Consider the following 20,519-nt stretch of genomic DNA (forward strand, 5'->3'; position numbering starts at 1 on the left):
GGCTCCGCACTCTTAGCACAGAGCCCAGTGTAGGACTCCATCTCATGAATTGTGAGATCATGACCTGAGCTGAAATCAAGAGTTGAATGCTTAACCAACTGAGCCATTCAGGTGCCCCTAAAATATTTCTATTTTGAAATTTCTTTTAAACTCTAAAATTTGACCTTTTAATGAAAAGACAAGCAATGGACTGGGAGAAATTTACAAATCACAAGGATATTTTTAATGTTTATTTTTGAGAGAGAGTGTGGGGGAGGAGCAGAGAAAGAGGGAGACAGGGGATCCAAAGCAGGCTCCATGTAAAGCCTGTTGTAGGCCTTGAACTCATGAACCATGAGATTATGGCCTGAACTTAAGTCAGATGCATAACCAACTGAGCTACCCAGGTACCCAACAAATCAAAGATTTGATAGAGGACTTTTATCTAGAATATGTAAAGCACCAGGGTGCCCAAGTGGCTCAGTTGGTTAAGCATCCAACTTGGGCTCAGGTCATGATCTAATGTTGGTGGGCTCGAGCCCCGTATCAGGCTCCATGCTGACAGTGTGGAACCTGCTTGGGATTCTCTTTCTTCCCTTCTCTCTCTGCGCCTCCCCCACTCATGCTTTCTCTCTCTCAAATAAATTAACTTAAAAAAGAAAACTTAAAAACATATGTAAGGCACCCTCAAACTCTATAAGAAGAAAATAACCCAATTTATTTAAAAATAATTTTTTTTAATGTTTATTTATTTTTGAGACAGAGACAGAGCATGAACGGGGGAGGGGCAGAGAGAGAGGGAGACACAGAATTGGAAGCAGGCTCCAGGCTCTGAGCCATCAGCCCAGAGCCAGACGCGGGGCTCGAGCTCATGGATGGCAAGATCGTGACCTGAGCTGAAGTTGGACGCTTAACCAACTGAGCCACCCAGGCGCCCCGAAAATAACCCAACTTAAAAAGTGGGCAAAAGGTTTTAATAGACGCTTCACTAAAAGGATACATGGATAGCAAATAAATATGTGAAAAGATACTCAACATCATTGAGATGCACATTAAAACCACAATGAATACCACTACATAACCCGTTATAGTGTCTGTTAAAAAGACTGACCACACCGAGGAATGATGAGTACGTGGAACAACTACAAGTCTCATATGCGGCTGATGGGAATGTAAAATGGTACAGCCACTTTGGAAAACATTTTGGCAGTTTATTAAAAAGCTAAACATACACCTGCCATTGGTCTACTCTTAGGTATTTACCCAAGAGAAACGAAAGCATATGTTTCTACAAAGATTTGGATGTGAAAGTTCCTAGCAGCTTTATTTATAATCAAAAACTGACAGCAACTCAAATGTCTAGCAACAGATGAATGGATAAAAAAAATGTGGTATGTCCACATGATGGAATACTACTCAGCAAGGAAAAAGGGATGAACTACTGATACACATGCAACCTAGATGAAGCTCAAAATTGTGTGGAGTGAGAAGAGCCAGACAAGAGTAAATACTGTTCGCTTCTATTCTATAAAACTCTAGAAAATACAGACCAGTCAATAGTGACAGAAAGCAGATGGGTATTTGCCAGGGCTCACATAGAGTGGGGAGTCAGGGAAGACAGGCAGACAAGAAAGGAATTACCAAAAGGCAAGAGGAGGGGCAGTGATGGAGATGTTCATTATATTGATTGTGGTGATGGCTTCATGGTTGTATATATATGTGAAAACAGCAAACTGTACTCTTTAAATATGTGCAATTTAGGGCCACCAGCTGGCTTGGTCAGTTAAGCGTCTAACTCTTGATCTTGGCTCAGGTCATGATCTCATGTTTCATGGGATCAGGTGCCATGTCAGGCTCCATGCTGATAGGATGGTGCCTGCTTGGGATTCTCTTTCCTTCTGTCTGCCCCTACTCCAATCATACATGCACATGCTTTCTTTCTTTCTCTCTCTCTCTCTCTCTCTCTCTCTCTCTCTCTCAAAATGGGTAAATAAAAATAAATAATAAATGTTTAATAAAATATATTTAATAAATTGAATAAAATTGTTTAATAAAAATATGTGTTGTCATATGTCAATAATACTCTTTTTTTAAATTTTTTTAACATTTATTTATTTTTGAGAGGGAGAGAGAGAGAACAAGTATGGGAGGGGCAGAGAGAGAGGGAGACACAGAACTTGAAGCAGGCTCCAGGCTCTGAGTTGTCAGCACAGAGTCCCACGTGGGGCTTGAACTCACAGATGGTGAGATCATGACCTGAGCCAAAGTCAGACCCTTAACCAACTGAGCCACCCAGGCGCCCCTCAATAATACTCTTAAAGCAGTTAAACTTTACACACACTTCAGCAGAAACTTAAAATTTTGATTCCTTTTCACCGTAATCCAAAAAACTGCTTTACGAGAGCTATTCCTTCACCTCTAAAACAAATATTTTTTAAGGAATATTTTGCTCTTATTTCTTTAATCTGAGGTTAGCAAATTTAAAAAATTCAGTCAGCAGATTTAAAAGAGTTATTACTTTGATCTTGAAAGCCATTAAAGAAATCCAAAATGTGCCATGAAGTCTATAAATGAAAAACAGAAGTGAGAAAGAATTCCACATTGCTTTAGTTAGAGGTCACAAGATACCTGAAGCTCCAGGTGAGGAGTGCAGGGAAGGAATAGAATGGGAAAAGCCAAGCCCTATGCTAATAGTTGATCAATACGGATTTTAGTCTTCCCCACTTCTAGACCTATCCTTTCAAAAACTTTTAGATTCTCTTCCCCTTGATTCCATCTGTTAAACTGAGATCATAATATCTGTACTCCCTACCTTAAATAACGTATGTAGTCAGAAGAATAGGACCATTAATTTGGTATTGTCCCCATTTATTTACATAAGAGAGAATAAGAGAGTGGCTATTCCCGCAGCAAATTTGTTTTGCTGTTGCTTCTCCTATGGGATTTCACTACAGACATGTAAGTATATCTAAAACATTAGAAGGTTGATGGCCATTTTGGGGACACCTGGGTGGCTCAGTCGGTTAAGTGTCCAACTTCGGCTCAGGTCATGATCTCAGGGTCTGTGAGTTCAAGCTCCACATCAGGCTCTAGGCCGACAGCCCAGGGCCTGGAGCCTGCTTTGGATTCTGTGTCTCCTTCTCTCTCTGCCTCTCCCCCACTTGTGCTTTCTCTCTTTCTCTGTCTCTCTCTCTAAAAATAAACATTAAATTTTTGGTAGTTTTTTGTGTGTAAAACATTAGACGGTAGGTCAGAACATGACATACATTGAGCTGAGCCTTTTTAAAAACTTGGTGTCATTTATGCAAGTTGAGACTATGTATCAAACCTGAAAATGCATCATCAGGGACATCAGTGCTTTACTTCAGATGGGAGCAAATATATCAATGCACTGGTTATAAATGGAAAGAGGATAATGAAGATTTTGGGCAGACATTCGTTTTCACTAACAAATGTTCAATTATTTGCAAAGGTCTTTCATAATGTTAAATTGGAGGAAGTTATAATTGTGAGTATAAAATTATAAAATTATCATTTCTGTTCCTCTGTTATAAATGCAATCTAACTAGGATTAGTGTCTATTAATTCACTTGTGATACAGCTTGGTTTAAGAGAATCTTGGAATAAGGGCACCTGGGTGGCTCAGTGGATTAAGTGTCCAACTCTTGGCTCAGGTCACGATCTCACAGTTGTGAGTTCAAGCCCTACGGTTCAGCGCTGACAGTGCTGAGCCTACTTGGGATTCTCTCACTCTCTCCCTCTTTCTCTGCCCCTCCCCCACTAGTGCTATCTCTCTCTCAAAAACAAATAAACTTAAAAAAAAAAAAAGAGAGAATCTTGAAATAAAGTATAGGCTACTGTTCTCATTAGTTCTCAGCAACCATGTGTGGTTTTCATGGCAGTTTCCAGGTTAGTATTTTTACTGATGTTTCTCCATAGATCACAAAATTAGGAAATCTTCTAGAGTCAAAAGAAGACCATTGCAACAGACTCATTGAAGAAAATGACAAATATCAAAGATACATAGGCAACTTAATAAATAAGGTACAAATGTTCTTATAGAAATATTTGTCTTTAAAAACTATGCCAAATATTAAAATAATAGAATTTTAGTGCTACAAAGGATCTGAAGAATGATGGAACACATTTATATTGATTCTTTTCACTTCATAATGACATTATAAAATGCTCCCATTAGCCTTTTAGCTGACATCTAACAAAGAACATTCTGTGTATCTATCCCCTGCTGTTGGCAATTTTAGGTCTTAGTATTACGACTTCATTTTGAGGGTAATTGTAGATCTTTTCAACTTAACATTCTAGTTTACCTTCTGAAAACTGCATTAACTTTAACCAAACAGGCTCTAACCCTTAGCTGATACATCTACCACTTGTGTGGAAGACAACTGGATTATAGTTGACTCACTACAGTTGTCCATTTTCTGACACTTCACTCTTTCTGCATGATGAATAGGTACTTTATGATTCTATTTCTATTCATATTCCTGATTTCAAACTGTAAGGAAGATGTTTTGCCTCCTGTAAAGCTATTGATGAAATTCACATAATTGAACTTCAACTGAAGAGATTTTTATAAAAGCAAATATAAACAAAAATAAAAATTCTAGAATTTATCATAGAATAATTTTTTGGCTTATTTTTTTCAAGGTTACATCATATGAAGAAATTATTGAATGTGCTGACCAAAGGCTTGAGATATCCCACTCCCATATTGTACAGTAAGTTGAAAAAAGCTTAGTTTTTAATTTTGTAAACATTTACCGGTATTTTATTTTGCTCTCTGCCTTACCAAGTTTATTTTTTTAGGCTCCTAGAAAGAGGAAAAATGTGAAGTTTTTATAAATAAAGGCCATTCTTCAATCAAATAGTCTGCTCAATGTCTGACTACTTGAATAACCAGATTTTCATCTTCTTTTCTCAGAGCTCCCTTTGATTTCAGGGAGGGGGGCGGTGACAAACTTAGTGAGAAACATCCAAAAATTTCAGGAGCTATTCCATGGTGTTCAGGTAAAATAACCTTGCAATGCTTAATGCTTAGACTTTATTCACAAAAAGGTTTGAATGCACACCAAATGAAACATACATGTATATATATATCAAGTGCCAACTAAACTCTCTCATGAGAATGAGATTCAGCTTGAGGCGTCTGGGTGGCTCAGTCAGTTGAGCGTCCTACCCTTGATTTTGGCTCGGGTCATGATCCCAGGGTCATAGGATGGAGCCCCACATCAGGCTCCACTCTGAGCACAGAGTCTGCTTAAGATTCTCTCTCTCCACCTCTGGCACTCTCTCTCTCTCTAAAGAAAATAAAAATAAAAATAAAAAATAAGCTGCACCTGGGTGGCTCAGTCAGTTAAGCGTCTGACTTTGGCTCAGGTCATGATCTCACAGTCTGTGAGTTCAAGCCTCACATCAGGCTCTGTGCTGACAGCTCAGAGCCTGGAGCCTGGAGCCTGTTCGAATTCTGTGTCTGTCTCTCTGCCTGTCCCCTGCTCACTCATGTGCGCTGTCTCTCTCTCTCAAAAGTAAATAAACATTTATAAATAAATAAGTAAAATTCTGCAAATTTTTTTCACTTATTATCTTCATTTCTCATATGCTGTTTCTTCATCCTTCCCCCAATTTCATTTATACTGTGCTGGCTATCACTAAGCTTAAGCAAAAGGCAAAAGTCTTACATAGAAGGCACATAGAAGGCACATTCTTACATAGAAGGCACACCCCACATGTGAACTTTCTATAGGGCTAACTCACCACAAGATAACTAACTGAAAGACAGTTCGGGTATTTGTACCTTGGGAAGTTTGTTTTTGTTTCTTATTATTGTATCTAAGCAGAATGAATGTTAAAACAATTTTCCCATTTTTCAGACTGACATTGACAAATTTTAAATTTGAAAGAGGAAAGGAGTGTTAATTATACACTGAAGACAAGTAAAATAAGACTCCTCCTTAGCTTGTAACCAAGAAAACTCAGCCAATGTTCAAACATCATGGGCTCATGAAATATAGAAATAACAAATAACCTAGTATTTCTAAACCAATATCAAACCATCACTCTGGCCACATTTCTTTGCCCCAGTCATTTTTAAAATTCAAATTTTTTTGAACTTACATTTCAGAAAAGTGACTGATCCACTTTGTGGCCAAGAAGAGATTTGAGGGGCACCTGGATGGCTCAGTCAGTTAAGCATCTGATTCTTGATCTTGGCTTAGGTCATGATCTCAAAGTTGATGAGTTCGAGCCCCACACTCTTCACTGACAATGTGAAGCCTGCTTGGGATTCTCTGTCTCTCCCCTCTGCCTCTGCCCCTACCCCGCTTGCTCTCTCTCAAAATAAATAAACTTAAAAAAAATTTTTTTTAAAGAAGAGATTTGGGGTGCTTGGGTGGCTCAGTCAGCTGAGCGTCTGACCTCGGCTCAGGTCATGATCTCACGGTCTGTGAGTTCAAGCCCCGCGTCGCGCTCTGTGCTGACAGCTCAGAGCCTGGAGCCTGCATAGGATTCTGTGTCTCCCTCTCTCTCTGCCCCTCCCCCATTCATGCTCTGTCTCTGTCTCAGAAATAAATAAACATTTAAAAAAAATAAATAAAAAATAAAAAGAGATTTGACATCTGGGTTCTATAAATTTTACTAAAATGGTTGTCAACTGTGGATGCTTATTAAAATTCCCTTGAATGCTTTTTAAAAATATCACAGTGCTCAGACTCTACTCCCAGATGCAGTAAACTAAAATAACAAGCGAGTTCTGCGCATCAGTGTATTTCAAAAGCTGTCCAGGTGATTCTAATGTCTGGACAGTTCAAGAACCACTGCCAGATATCATGTGAGTTGATTTGCTTTAAGTGATAAGAATCATCATTTTTTTAAATCAAATATAGTCTCTTACATTCATGAAAGCAGTTTTTTTAAATTATCTTGAATTAGCTTTGATCTTTAAAAATATTTTTTGATGATTTTATTTATTTTTGAGACAGAGAGAAAGCACAAGCTGGGGAGGGACAGAGAGAGAGGGAGACAGGAACCGAAGCAGGCTCTGCACTGACAACAGATATCCTGGTGAACTCATGTGAGATCATGACCTGAGCAGAAGTTGGATGCTTAACTGACTGAGCCACCCAGATGCCCTAGTTTTGATCTTTTTAAAAGGTGTATGCTACATCAAAAATTATCAAATACATCATTAGAGCAATGTTTCTTTAAGGTGATGCTATTCTGTTAAAATTTAGCAGTGTTTGAAGTATCTTTAAATATTTTCACTGGATATACTGTAAGTTTTCAATTTACATGCCTTGAATTTTAGAAACAGCTGCTTGCTTATAAAAGCCGTTAATGACACTTGATTTTTCTAAAAGACTAAATAAAAGAAGGAACTTGGTGAGATCCATTTTGCGCATGCAGCCAGAGTAATCTTTCTGAAATATAAATCAATCTGATCATGCCTCTTAAAACACTTTTAGTGATTTCTTCCACCACTTTTAGATAAAAGAAAAATCCTTAACATGACCTAAAATTTTCTTCACAATGTGGTTTCTGCCTGCCTCTCCAGTCTCATCTCCGCACTCCCTGCATTGCCTTCAGCCACACTGGAGATATTATAGCTTCTCGAATGCATCACATTCCCTTTGGCCTCATAACTTTAGCATAGGCTGTTCCACCTGGAACGCTAAGGCTACCTGCACAGTTATCTCCTACTGTTCTTAAAATCTCCACCCAAATGCCCTTTCCTCAGAGGTATATTCACCGTCTTCCCAGTCTGAGTAAGGCAGCTTTTCCGTAATGCTACAGAGATTCAAGTAACCAAGCATCTGTCTCCCTAACACTGCTTTCCCTGTAATACCCGTGGCCAGATCAGTTTCAGGTATAAAAGTACTGCTCCATATATTCCTGGTTCAGGGACAGTTTTCTATGGAATTTTAGACTTGTTCTCTGTACCCTCCTCCCCATCACATCTATGACAACATCTTGGTGAGAGGTAGATCCTCTCACAAAAATATCCCAGTTCAGGGTGCCTGGGTGGCTCAGTTGGTTGTTAGGCTCAGGTCATGATCTCGTGTTTCATGGGTTCGAGCCCCACGTGAGGCTCTGTGCTGACAGCTCAGAACCTGGAGCCTGCTTTGGATTCTGTGTCTCCCTCTCTCTCTGCCCCTCCCCCGTTCATGCTCTGTCTCTCTCTGTCCCAAAAATAGATAAACGTTGAAAAAAATTTAAATATCCTGGTTTAACATACAGATGGCCAACAGGTACATGAAAAGATGTTCATGTCACTAATCATCATACAAATCAGAACCACAAGGAGAAGACACCTCACACCTGTTAGAATGGCTATTAACAAGACTAGAAATAACAAGTATTGGCTAAGATGTGAAAGAAAGGCAACTCTCATGCACTACTGGTGGGAATGTAAACTGGTGCAGCCACTGTGGAAAGCAGTATGGAGGTTCCTCAAAAAATTAAAGATACCACTACCATATGATCCAGCAATTCTACTTCTAGGTATTTATCTGAAGAAAATGAAAATCACTGCAGCATTATTTACAATAGTCAAGGTATGGAAACAACTGAAGTTGTTGATGGCTGAAAAGAAAAAGAAAATGTGATGTACGTATGCAATGGAATATTATTCAGCCATAAAAAAGAAGGAATTCTACCATTTGTGACAACATGGATGGACCTTGAAATGCTAAATGAGATAAGTCAGAGAAAGACAAATACCATATGATCTCACTTATATGTGGAATCTAAAAACTAAAACAAAACAAGCTCATAGATACAGAGAACAGATTAGTGGTTGTCACAGGTAGGGGGTTGGGGGGGCGGTGAAATGGGTAAAGGGGGTCAAAAGGTACAAACTTCCAATTATAAAATAAGTCATGGGGGTGTCATGTACAGCATGGTGACTGTAGTTAATAATACCATGTTGCATATTTGGAAGTTGCCAAGAGAGTAAATCTTAAAATTTCTCATCACAAGAAAAAAATTTTGTAACTCTATATGGTAACAGATGGCAACTAGACTTATTGTGGTGATCATTTCACAATATATACAAATATTAAAGCATTATGCTGAACATTTGAAACTAAAATGAAGTTTTATGTCAATTATATCTCTCTAAAAATTATTTTAAAAGCCACAAATTAGATAGCACTATTTCAAAGTACATTAAACCCTTGAAGAGCCTCCTCTCACCCTTAATATAGATGCAAACTCTCCACTACAGCTGCTAAAACCCTGCATTTTTTTTTACCTCATACTCTTTCTCCCACCTCATCTTGGTCTCTCCTTACCTATTCCTTGTAGTTGCTAGAACTTGGCAAGACTTGTCTGTCTCAGGGCATTCACACTTGCTCTTTCTTCTGCCTAGAATGTTTTCCCCTGACCTGACATTTTGCCCTTCTCAACCTTTAGTCTCTGTTCAAATGTCACCTCCTCAGAGACCTTCTATGACCACACTATCTAATGTGACCCTTCTTCCAGTCCCTCTGTATCACAGAAATACATACATACATAATACATGCTCAATGAACAGGATAGACAGTAGACTGGTCACTGAATAAGAAAGAATAAGTGAGTTAGAAGAGAAAAAAATGCATACACTGTATTACACAAACATATGAAATAAAGGTCAAGTGAAACTGCTCAGAGGAATAAGATCCAAACTACCTGGAATTTCAGAAAAAGAGAATGGAATGGTGGAGAATAAACTATGGAGGATTTTTCAGAACAGGATAATGTAAAGAAACCAAGACCTAGAAATGTTGTTGTAAAATTAAAGAACACTAGATAGGAAGAGGGGATCTTAAAACCAGGCTTAAGAGAAATGACCTTATCTGCAAATGCAAACCAGCTTGACTGAGCTCTGTCCTGTGGATAGCAACAACAAAAGCCAGAAGAGAGTGGAATACTGTCTGTGAAGTGCTGATAAGAGTCACTGCCAACCTAGAATGTTTTATCCACTTGAACTCTTGAAGAAATGCAGATAAGATACAGAAACTTCAGACAAAAACATAGATCATTTCTTGACAATAAGACTTTACTGCTAGAAACTTCAAAATGAAATGAAAACAGAGAAATGACAGCAGATGCAGCAGAGATTAATTAATTATGATAAAAACTTTATACCAATGATTTTGAAAAATTAGATGAAATGGAGAGTTTATAGAAAAAATATTAAAAGCAAACAAGGACAGCCTGAGAAGCATAAATGATAAATTAATTTCATCATAAACATAGATACAAAACTTCTCAACAAAAATAAACAAACTGAATCCAGCAATGAAAAGAACAACAATGCTTCCTGAGCAAATTGAATTTATCACAGCAATGAAACATTAAAAACTCTATTAATAAAATCCACCACATTAACTGATTAAAGGAGAAAATAGCATTTCAATAGGCTCAGAAATTCTACAGCAGTATACATTAAAAATATTTTTGTACAGCTCATGACAAAAATACAAATAAGGGAATCTTGTACTTTTTTTTTAAGTTTATATTTATTTATTTTGAGGGAGACAGAGACAGCATGAGTAGGGGAAGGTCAGAGAGAGAGAAGACAGAGAATCCCAAGCAGGCTTTGTGCTGCCAGTGCAGAGCCTGACACGGGGCTCAAACTCACAAAACCACAAGATCATGACCTGAGCCAAAATCAACAGCTGGCCGCTCAATCGACTGAGCCACCCAGGCACCCCAGGAATCTTCTACTTTTTGATTAAGGGTATGTTCCCATCCCATGCCCTCCCAAAACCCAAAGCCAATATAATAATCAATTGAAACACTGTAAGTATTTCTTTCATCTGAAAATCAGGAACAAGATAAATAAACCCATTGTTGTTGCCAATTCTATGTAGTAATATGCTGGCAGTCCCCACCAACATCCTAAGAAGAGAGAAAGAAATTGAAATTGTGAATATTAGTATAAAAGTAACAAAATTGTCATTATTTTCCAATGATATACTTGCCTACCCAGAAAGTCCAAAATAATCTACAGATGAATTATTGATATTTACAAATGACTTTAGCAAAATTGACAATCATGAAAAACTTCTAAAGTCAATTTAATTTCTTTACACTATAAATAAACTAAATAAAATTTTAAAGTCTATATATAATAGCAAACAAGAGTTCCCTACAAAAAATGTCCATGAACTTTGGAAAGAAATTTTTGTCCTTATTGGAAGATTAAAGAATACATAAGTAAGTGGAGTGCAATAAAATATTCATGGAGTAATGAGTAGAAAGCTTTAATAATTAAAAAAAAAAAATCAGGGCACCTGGTGGTACAGTCCATTAAGTGTCCAACTCTTGACTTTGGTTTGAGTTCAAGCCCTGCATCAGGCTCTGTGCTGATAGCAGCGGGCTCTGTGCTGATAGCACAGATCCCCTCCCTCTCTCTCTGCCCCTCCCCCGCTCATGCTGTGTGTGTGTGTGTGTGTGTGTGTGTGTGTGTGTGTGTGTGTGTCTCAAACATAAATAAACATTTAAAAAAGTTTAAAAAGATAAATAAAATTCATATGGAAATTCAAAGGGCCACAGAATGGTCAAAAGAACTTTGAGAAAGAAGGACAAAATTGGGGGAAAACCTGATTTTAAGACTTCCTGTGAAGCTACAATAATCAAAACAGTGTGGCATTGACGTTAAAATAGGAAAAAAGATCAATTGAACAGAATATGGAATCTAGATACAAACCCACACATATATGGGTGACTGATGTCTCATAAAGGTGCAGACGTGATGAAGTAGAGAAAAGATTGTTTTGACACATATGGTGCTGAAATACTTGGATATTCATTTGTTTAGAAAGAAAAACTTTGGGGCGCTTGGGTGGCTCAATGGGTTAAACGTCCTACTTCAACTCAGGTCATGATCTCATAGTTTGTGGGTTTGAGCCCCATGTCGGGCTCTGTGCTGACAGCTCAGAGTCTGGAGCCTGCTTCCGATTCTGTGTCTTTCTCTGTCTTTGCCCCTCTCTGTCTCTCTCTTTCTCTCTCTCAAAAATAAATTTAAAAAAAAACTTAAAAAACAGAAAAACTTTAATTTATACCTTGTACTACAGCCAGAAAAAATTCAAAATGCATATTAGATCTAAATTTAAGAGCTAAAACTATAAAACTTCTAGAAGAAATATAGAAGAAAATGCCTCTAACCTTAGGTTAGGCAATGATTTAGAAAAGACACTAAATCCATTAAAGAAAATTTGAGGGCACCTAGGTGGCTCAGTCGGTTAAGCATCCAACTTTAGCTCAGGTCATGATCTCGTGGCTTGTGAGTTTGAGCCCCACATCGGGCTCTGTGCTGACAGCTCAGAGCCTGGAGCCTGCTTCCAATTCTGTGTCTCCCTATCTCTCTGCCCCTCCCTCACTCATGCTCTGTCTGTCTGTCTCAAGAATAAACATTAAAAAAAATTTTTTTAATAAAATTTGATAATTGGATTTCCTCAAAATTAAAAATTTCTTAGGAAAAAAAAATCCTAAAACTTATATAGAATCACAAAAGACCCTGAATAGCCTAAAGCAAATGTTGAGAAAGAGAAACAAAGCAGGAGACATCACACTTTCTGATTTCAAGCTATATTTATAAAGTGATAGTAACCAAAACAACATGGTACTGGAATAAAAACAGACACATAGACCAATGGAACAGGACCAAGGGCCCAGAAATAAACTCACACATTTACAGTCAACTAATATTTTATAAAGGAGCCAAGAATATTTAATGGAGAAAAGACAGTCTCTTCAATAAATGGTGCTTAGAAATTGGATATTCACATGTAAAAGAATAAACTAGAACACTCCTTTCCACCATTCAAAAAAAGAACTTGAAATGGATTAAAGACATAAATGAAAGACTGAGAACCATGAAACTCCTAAGAAAAAAGATAGCTTAAAAAGCTCCTGGACAGGGACCCCTGGGTGGCTCAGTCAGTTAAGTGTCCAATTTCGGCTCAGGTCATGATCTCACAGTTTGTGAGTTGGAGCCCCACATCAGGCTCACTGCTGTCAGCACAGAGCCCACTTTGGATCCTCTGTCTCCCTCTCTCTCTCTCTCTGTCCCTCCCCCTCTTGCACTCTTTCAAAAATAAATAAAACATTAAAAAAATTAAAAACAAAAAGCTCCTTGACATGGGTCTTGATTTTTTTAGATGTGACACCTAAAGCACAGGCAACAAAGCAAAAAAATAAAGAAGTGGGACTACAGCACACTAAAAACTCCGCATGATAAAAGAAATAACAAAATGAAAAGGCAACCTGCAAAATGGTAGAAATATTTGTAAATCATATACCTTATAAGGGGTTAAAATCTAAAATATGTAGAGAACTCATACAACTTAATAACAGGAAAACAAACAATCCAGTTTTAAAATGAACAAAGGACCTGAATAGGCATTTTTCCAAAGAAGATATTCAGATGGCCAACAGGTACAGGAAAGCATGCTCAACATTACTAATCATCAGGGAAATGCAAAATCAAAACCACAATGAGATATGCCTTCATACCTGTTACAATGGCTATCATCAAAAAGACAAGAGATAACAGGTGTTAGCAAGGAGATAGAGAAAAGGAACACTTATGCACTGTTGGTGGGAATATAAATTGGTGCATCCACTATAGAAAACAGTGTAGAGGTTCCTCAAAATATTAAAGATAGAACTACCACATGATCTACAAATTCCATGTCCTGGTGTTTATCCAAAGAAAATGAAAACACTCAAAAAGATATATGTATCTTTATGTTTATTGCAGCATTATTTACAATAGTTAAGGTATGGAAGCAATCTAAGTGTCCATAGATGAATGAATGGATAAAGAAAATGTGTTATGTACACACACATGCACACACACACACACACACACAGAAGAATACTATTCAGTAATAAACAAGAAGAAAATCCTGCTATTTGCAACAACATGGATGAAACTTGAGGGCATTATGCTAAGTGAAATAAGTCAGAAAAAGACAAATACTATGTGATATCACTTATATGTGAAATCTGAAAAACAAAATAAAAGAAAACCCAAACCCATACAAAAAGAGATCAGATTTGTAATTAACAGTGGTGGGGGATGTGAGGAGGCATGAGAATTAGGTGGAGGTAGTCAAAAGGTACAAATTTCCAGTTATAAGATATGTAAGTACTTGGGATGAAATGTAAAACATGATGACTATAGTTGAACATTGCTGTATGGTATATTTTAGAGTCCCTAAGAGTAAATTATACAATTTTCATCACAGGAAAAAAACTTTTACTCTTTTTTAAAAGTTTATTTAATCTGAAAGAGAGAAACAGCATACATGCCAGAGAATGGGAGAGGGGCAGAGGGAGAGAGAGAGAAAATCTTAAGTAGGCTCCACACCCAGCACAGAGCCCAAGATGGGGCTCGATGCAGGGCTCTATCTCACGGCCATGAGATCAGGACTTGAGCCCAGATCAGGAGTCGGACACTTAACCAACTGAGCCACCCAGTTGCCCCTATTTTCTCTTTATTTTTCATGTATTGATATGAGATGATGGATGTTGACTAAACTTATTGTGGTTGTGGGGAAATAGGTTCTACTTACAAAAATGGGTTAGAAAAAAGCTTAGGGTGGAAAGCCACCACCACGGGGCAAAAGCACTCGAGATTAGGTAGTGAGATATTGTAATGGGATAATTACAATAGAACTTTTATCCAGAATATATAACAAATCCCAAAACTCAGTAGTAAGAAAACAACCCAATTAAAATGGCAAAGATTTGAACAGATACTTCACCAAGAAGATATATGGATGATGAAGAAGCACATGGAAAGATACTCAACATCATTAAAAGACAAAACCACAATGAATAACTCTACACAACTACTGGAAGTTTTCAAAGACTGACTATACAAAGTATTGGCAAGGATGTGGAGCAGCTGACCAGCTCAGACCATCCCGGTGGGAATGGAATATGACACAAGCCACTTTAGAAGCAGTCCGGCAGCTTCTTACAAAATTACACAGACACTACTATATGATTCAGCACTCCTATGTGTTGATCCAAATGAGGAGGAGATGACAATATTAAATAGGTCCCCTGTTTACAAACAGCTTGAGTTTATCATGCTTCATTATTAGAGAAAATGCCATGGAATAAGTCTTTGTATTTCTAGACTTGTGTACACACAAAGATGACTGTGCATGCCAGCTTTATTTGTAATAGCCCAGAGCTGAAAACAACCCATATGTCCCTCAAATGGTAAAATGATAAATTATAGAATAGCCACACAGTAGAATACTACTCAGTGATTAAAAAAAAAAAATGAATGAACTCTTGGTACATGGCAACAACATGGATCAATGTCAAAATAATTGGACTGAATGTGAGATTCCATTATATAAAATTCTAGGTGATGGAAAGTAATCCATAGTGAGAGAAAGCAGGTCAGTGGTTGTCTGGGGACTTGGGGGCAAGGAGGAATGGGAGTGAGGGATTACACAAGTACATGAGCAAAATTTTGAAGATGATGGATATGTTCACTATGTTCACTGTGATTATTGTTCTCTGGGTGAATATATATGTCAAACATCAAACTGCATGTTAAATTTGTGCAGTTCATTATATGTCAGTTATACATTAACAAAAATGTTTCAAAAACAAAGAACAAATGCCAGTGCTAACACAGACTTTACAATGGGTAAGTCTGACTTCCACTCCCAAGCAGGGACATCATGCCATCTGTTGGCTTGGTCCAGTTAGCACTTTCATTCTGCTGGATGGTGCTGCTCTGCTTGCTTGGCTTTCTGCATGAGCTGCCAGTGTCCTTCAAGGGAGGATATCACTTCCCCCATGGAAACCAATGACTCCATCTACCTGGCCTTAGGTTGTGACTTTTTGTCCTCAGCTCTATGCACAGGAGCACTGTGTATAAGTACGTTACATTGGTGCTTGCAGCACGCTTAGAAGAACTTTTCACTCTCTCTCCTTTTTTACTTCTTTTTTTTTAAATCTTAAAAAAAAATTGTTTTTAATGTTTATTTTTGAGACAGAGAGACAGAGCATGAGCATGAGCATGAGCAGGGGAGGCGCAGAAAGAGAGGGAGACACAGAATCCGAAGTAGGTTCCAGGTGTCAGCAGAGAGCTGAATGCAGGGCTCAAACCCACAAACCGTGAGATCATGACCTGAGCTGAAGTCAGACGCTTGACCTACTCAGCCCCTTTAGTCTCTCTCCTTGAGTATCCTTTTCCTCCACGACTTGGGCTGTTGTTTGTGAGCTCTAGAAAGACAAAGATTTATTCCATGGCATTTTCTCTAATAATGAAGCATGACAGACTCAAGCTGTTTGTAAACAGAGGACCTGTTTAATATTTTCATCCCCTCCTGGATGGACAACATCTCCCCTTTAATCTTTGAAAACAAAAGCCTGATATCTCTGGACAATAATGCAGAGGTTTCAGAATGACACCCCATGAGGCATATCCCAAGGCAGATATGTTTTGTTTGGTCCATCTAATGTTTAAAGTATTTTTGAAATATTGCTAATATTTAAAAAGGAAGATTTCCTGTAAAGATTTAGATTTCCGTCTCTTCTTTAAAATTAAGATCTGACGTCATTACTGCAACATTCCCACATGGCAACATCAGGCAACATCAGCCAAGTAGCAACTTTGTCCTTTAGGCAGGGAATGAGTATGATTCCCTCCCAATCAGATGGGGGCCCCCAAATGTGGGGCGACCAGACTGAGTGGAAGCCAGTGGCCTGGGAAATGAAAGAATTCACCTGAGGCAGAACAAAGGAGATAGAAGTTTATTGAATACACCGAAGGGAGCAGTGGGCAGGACAGCAAAGGAGAGACTGACTGTCTGCCACAGGTAGTGGGTGGGGACTGTATTTAAAGAGGGAAGGTAAGGTGGTATGGTGACCAATGGAATTTTCCCTTTTTTGGAACTGTGCCTGGCTGTAAGTAACCCATTGGTCAGCTAGGGCTTATGGATATTTTGAGGTAGGCTGCCTGATGGGCCGGGTCTGTATTCAGCCAGGAGGTTGGGGTCACTATGGGCCCTTTTGCCTTGATCAAGTTTTCATGGCTCAAGTTTGTTACTTAAAAGTGACCTCTACAGGGGCGCCTGGGTGGCGCAGTCGGTTGGGCGTCCGACTTCAGCCAGGTCACGATCTCGCGGTCCGTGAGTTCGAGCCCCGCGTCAGGCTCTGGGCTGATGGCTCTGAGCCTGGAGCCTGTTTCCGATTCTGTGTCTCCCTCTCTCTCTGCCCCTCCCCCGTTCATGCTCTGTCTCTCTCTGTCCCAAAAATAAATAAACGTTGAAAAAAAAAATTAAAAAAAAAAAAAGTGACCTCTACAATAGGGGCAAATGCTCTCTGGTTTGTCCAAATCCCCACTTAGCTGGCTTTACTCAGTTCACATACTTGCTTGACTCTTCCATAGGCATTTGAGGTAATGACTTCTGCAAGAGAATTTTCTATCCTCCACAGATCTGTTTACTCTCCATAGTAGCCTGAAAAACAGTTTCCCAAAGACATCCAAATCCCATTCCCTGGAACTTGTGAATGTGCCCTCGTATGGCAAAAGAGACTTTGCAGGTGTGATTAAATGAAGGATCTTGAGATGGTGAGATTACCCTGCATTATTCGGGTGAGCCCTAAATGCAGTCCCAATTGTTGTTACAAGAGGGAGGCAGAGAGAGTGAAGTTTGATGACAGAAGATGGCAATGTGATCAAGCAGCAGGAAGAGTAAAGGCCATGTGCCGAGGAACCAGGAGCCAAGGAATTAGGACAGAGGCCAGAGAGAGGGAAAAGACAAGGCAAAGAAGGCTCTTTCTGAGCCCCTGGAGGGAGCACATCCTTGCTGACACTCTGACTTTAGCCCAGTGTATCTGATTTCAGACTTCTGACCTCCTGAACCGTGGGAGAATAAAGGTGTGTTTTTCAAGCCTCCAGCTTTGTAGTCACAGGAAACTAATAAACTGTCCCTGGATGGGAAAGGGAGTTTGGGAAGAGACTACTTTAATTGAATTTGCCCTCCTAAAGGCAAGAAGGGAACCTGCTTGTACCTCTCTTGCTAAAAGCCATAAAAGTAGAACACAAGTAAATCTCTAACAGGCCACCTGCATGCTGTGATCCTTCCTACGACACTATTACACATTTCCCCCATGTTAAAGCAGTTCACAGCTCAAGGGTTGTGCTTTTAAAAAAATTTTTCTTTTGAATGTTTGTTTATTTTTGAGAGAGAAAGAGAGAGCACAAGAAGGGGAAGGTCAGAGAGACAGCGGGGCAGAAGATCTGAAGAGGGCTCAGCACTGACAGCAGTGAGCCCAATGTGGGGCCTAAACCCACAAACTACAAGATCATGACCCGAGGCAAAGTCAGACGCTCAATCTCTCAATCGACTGAACCATCCAGGCGCCCCCAGGGGCTGTGTTTTTAACATGTTATTCCCAGGATCATGTTGAGTTTCCTTGAGCAAAGGGATCAGTTCTCTCACTGTCTGTGTAAATGAATAGAACGTCTGTCACTTTATAGGTTTACTACTATCTACTTTCCTTCTTCATTACTGGAACCTATAAAGGAAGAAATTAATTAAATAATTTGAGTTGCTAGGAAAGAATCCCAAATTCTCATACGGTGAGGTGGATGGATGATATACAGGAAGCTAGATCACCACTTATATTTATCGTCTCAAATCCCCTAGTGAGTCCAACAAAATATTAGTTTAGAAAAGTCAATTTTAGTCATAAAATCCAATTGTTTCTTCCTTCAGTTTAGAAAAGAGAAATAAACATCTGGAAGATTTAATTAGGAGGCCCAGAGAGAAAGCAAGAAAATCAAGGTAAGTTTTCTCTTTGTTTCTAAATAATAATGTCTTTAACTTTAAAACATAAGTCTAATGAATAATACATTTAAAAAACTTTTTTTTCCTTTTCTTAATTTAAGATACACTATATGCAAGTGCTTGGTATTTTGCCTGGCATAAAAATAGTTGGTTGATAAATGTTTTTTGTAGAACTTGAATTGGAAAGCCAGAATACCTGCCCTCATGGAACTTACAATCACCTCTAAGGAAGATGATATAAAGATATGAGCTAATATTTTGTCTGCACCAAAACAGCTTACATATATATCTTATGACCAGATTTTCTTACACTAATATTAAATCTTATAATACATACATTATTTCTGTAATTTTGATGCTACAAGGTATATGCACAAACCCTATGGGGTTGATTAAGACCATAGCAGGATATTAAAATGGGATTCTTCACGGCCTAGTCCCTGAGGTGCTAAAAAAAACAGTTATCAGTTCTCAAAGTGAGAGTGAGTTTCCCCATGTGCAGAGTTTCTGAAGGAAATTGCAAAGAACTGCTTTCAGGACTCCTATCTCTTGGCCAGATCCAATGTATAAAAAGTGTGGAGAGTGGGGAAGACTGGAAAAGAAATTTCTTTGAATCCATCATATTGTGAGCTCCCATTGCCCCCAAGTAATTCTACCTCTTTTGCTTAAAGCCTGGTGTGGGGGTTTCCAGAAGATCAACTTGAGAGCTTTGATATGCATGCCCTAAAAGTTGGGAAACAGAACACCAGTGACACACCATGCCTGAGATAACTAAAGCAAGCTGTGGCAGATCCACAGAGGGGCTGTGATGGGGTGGCCTGTTCTCTCTGAGCTCGTCAGCAGGACAAAAGATGTGTGTGATAATTTCTTAAGAACCAGACAGGAGAGAGTTGAGTTATCTTGGGCTCTGCCCAAAGCTACCTGGAGGGCTACCAGCACCAAGAGGCCAGAAGGGAATGCCAGATTTTTAGAGGCTGATGGGGTATCAGGTGACAACCAGAAGGGAGATGCATCGGCTTTCGTCAAGGGAACTGTAGGACAGAGGTCCCTAGCAGTGGCAAGCTCCACAGACGCAGTCAGCTTAGCCACTACAAGCCCAGAGACTGAAGTCACCATACCAAGTAAAAATGTCCCAGCACCTTACTTCTCCTCCCTCCTCCTGCAAATGGAGGAGATGGTGAGTGAAGAGGGAGCAGAAATTGACCCTCAATGGCAGGTGGTGCTCCCAACTACATGCCTTAGCTTGGCAAGGGGGAGGAGAAGTCCTACTTTTCAATGAAGATTAAAGGATTAATATGCAAGACCGGACATTCTGCTTACTGAATTGAGATTGTGTTCGTGCCCCACAATGAGGACTGACCTCACCTTAGAGTTAGCCAACGACATCACTGGGCCTGCTGCATATTCAGCCAATGGCAAAGGAAAAGCTTTCTTGAGTGAGGAAAGTCCAAAGCAGAAATGGGAAGCAGATATTAAAGTTGAGTTTTGACTATGTCATGAGTCACGAATGTTCAGCATACCATTTGCAATACAACTATGTTTTGAGAATTAAAACCCCTTAGCAGATTATCCTACTATTTGCAAAGTAATAGGTTAACTATGATTTTTCCCCCTAATATGAAAGAATACAATCTGATGCCTGGCATATTACAGATGCCCTATAGTTGCTAATTTAAACTAAATATGAATCTTCTCTGAATTGCTGTC

The 20,519-nt window shown here is 38.9% G+C and overlaps 1 protein-coding gene across 9 annotated transcripts in view; it reads left to right on the forward strand.

The window, feature by feature from the left end:
• The window catches only part of CAGE1 (cancer antigen 1), a 55,436-nt gene that overhangs the window by 31,283 nt on the left and 3,634 nt on the right, over positions 1–20,519 (forward strand). For 4 of the 9 annotated variants that reach the window (XM_040460616.1, XM_040460618.1, XM_040460625.1 and 1 more), the window contains exons 10-13: positions 3,452–3,487; positions 3,919–4,023; positions 4,648–4,718; positions 18,741–18,809. In XM_040460616.1, the coding sequence (XP_040316550.1) occupies positions 3,452–3,487; positions 3,919–4,023; positions 4,648–4,718; positions 18,741–18,809 (281 nt within the window). Of the gene's footprint in view, positions 1–3,451; positions 3,488–3,918; positions 4,024–4,647; positions 4,719–4,806; positions 5,069–18,740; positions 18,810–20,519 lie in introns of those variants that run through there. The other 5 variants (XM_040460617.1, XM_040460619.1, XM_040460621.1 and 2 more) reach the window with 4 other exon arrangements.

The sequence above is a fragment of the Herpailurus yagouaroundi genome, unplaced genomic scaffold, assembly GCF_014898765.1.
Source record: "Herpailurus yagouaroundi ecotype Mexico unplaced genomic scaffold, PumYag 250, whole genome shotgun sequence".
In the NCBI taxonomy this organism is placed as follows: Eukaryota; Metazoa; Chordata; class Mammalia; order Carnivora; family Felidae; genus Herpailurus; species Herpailurus yagouaroundi.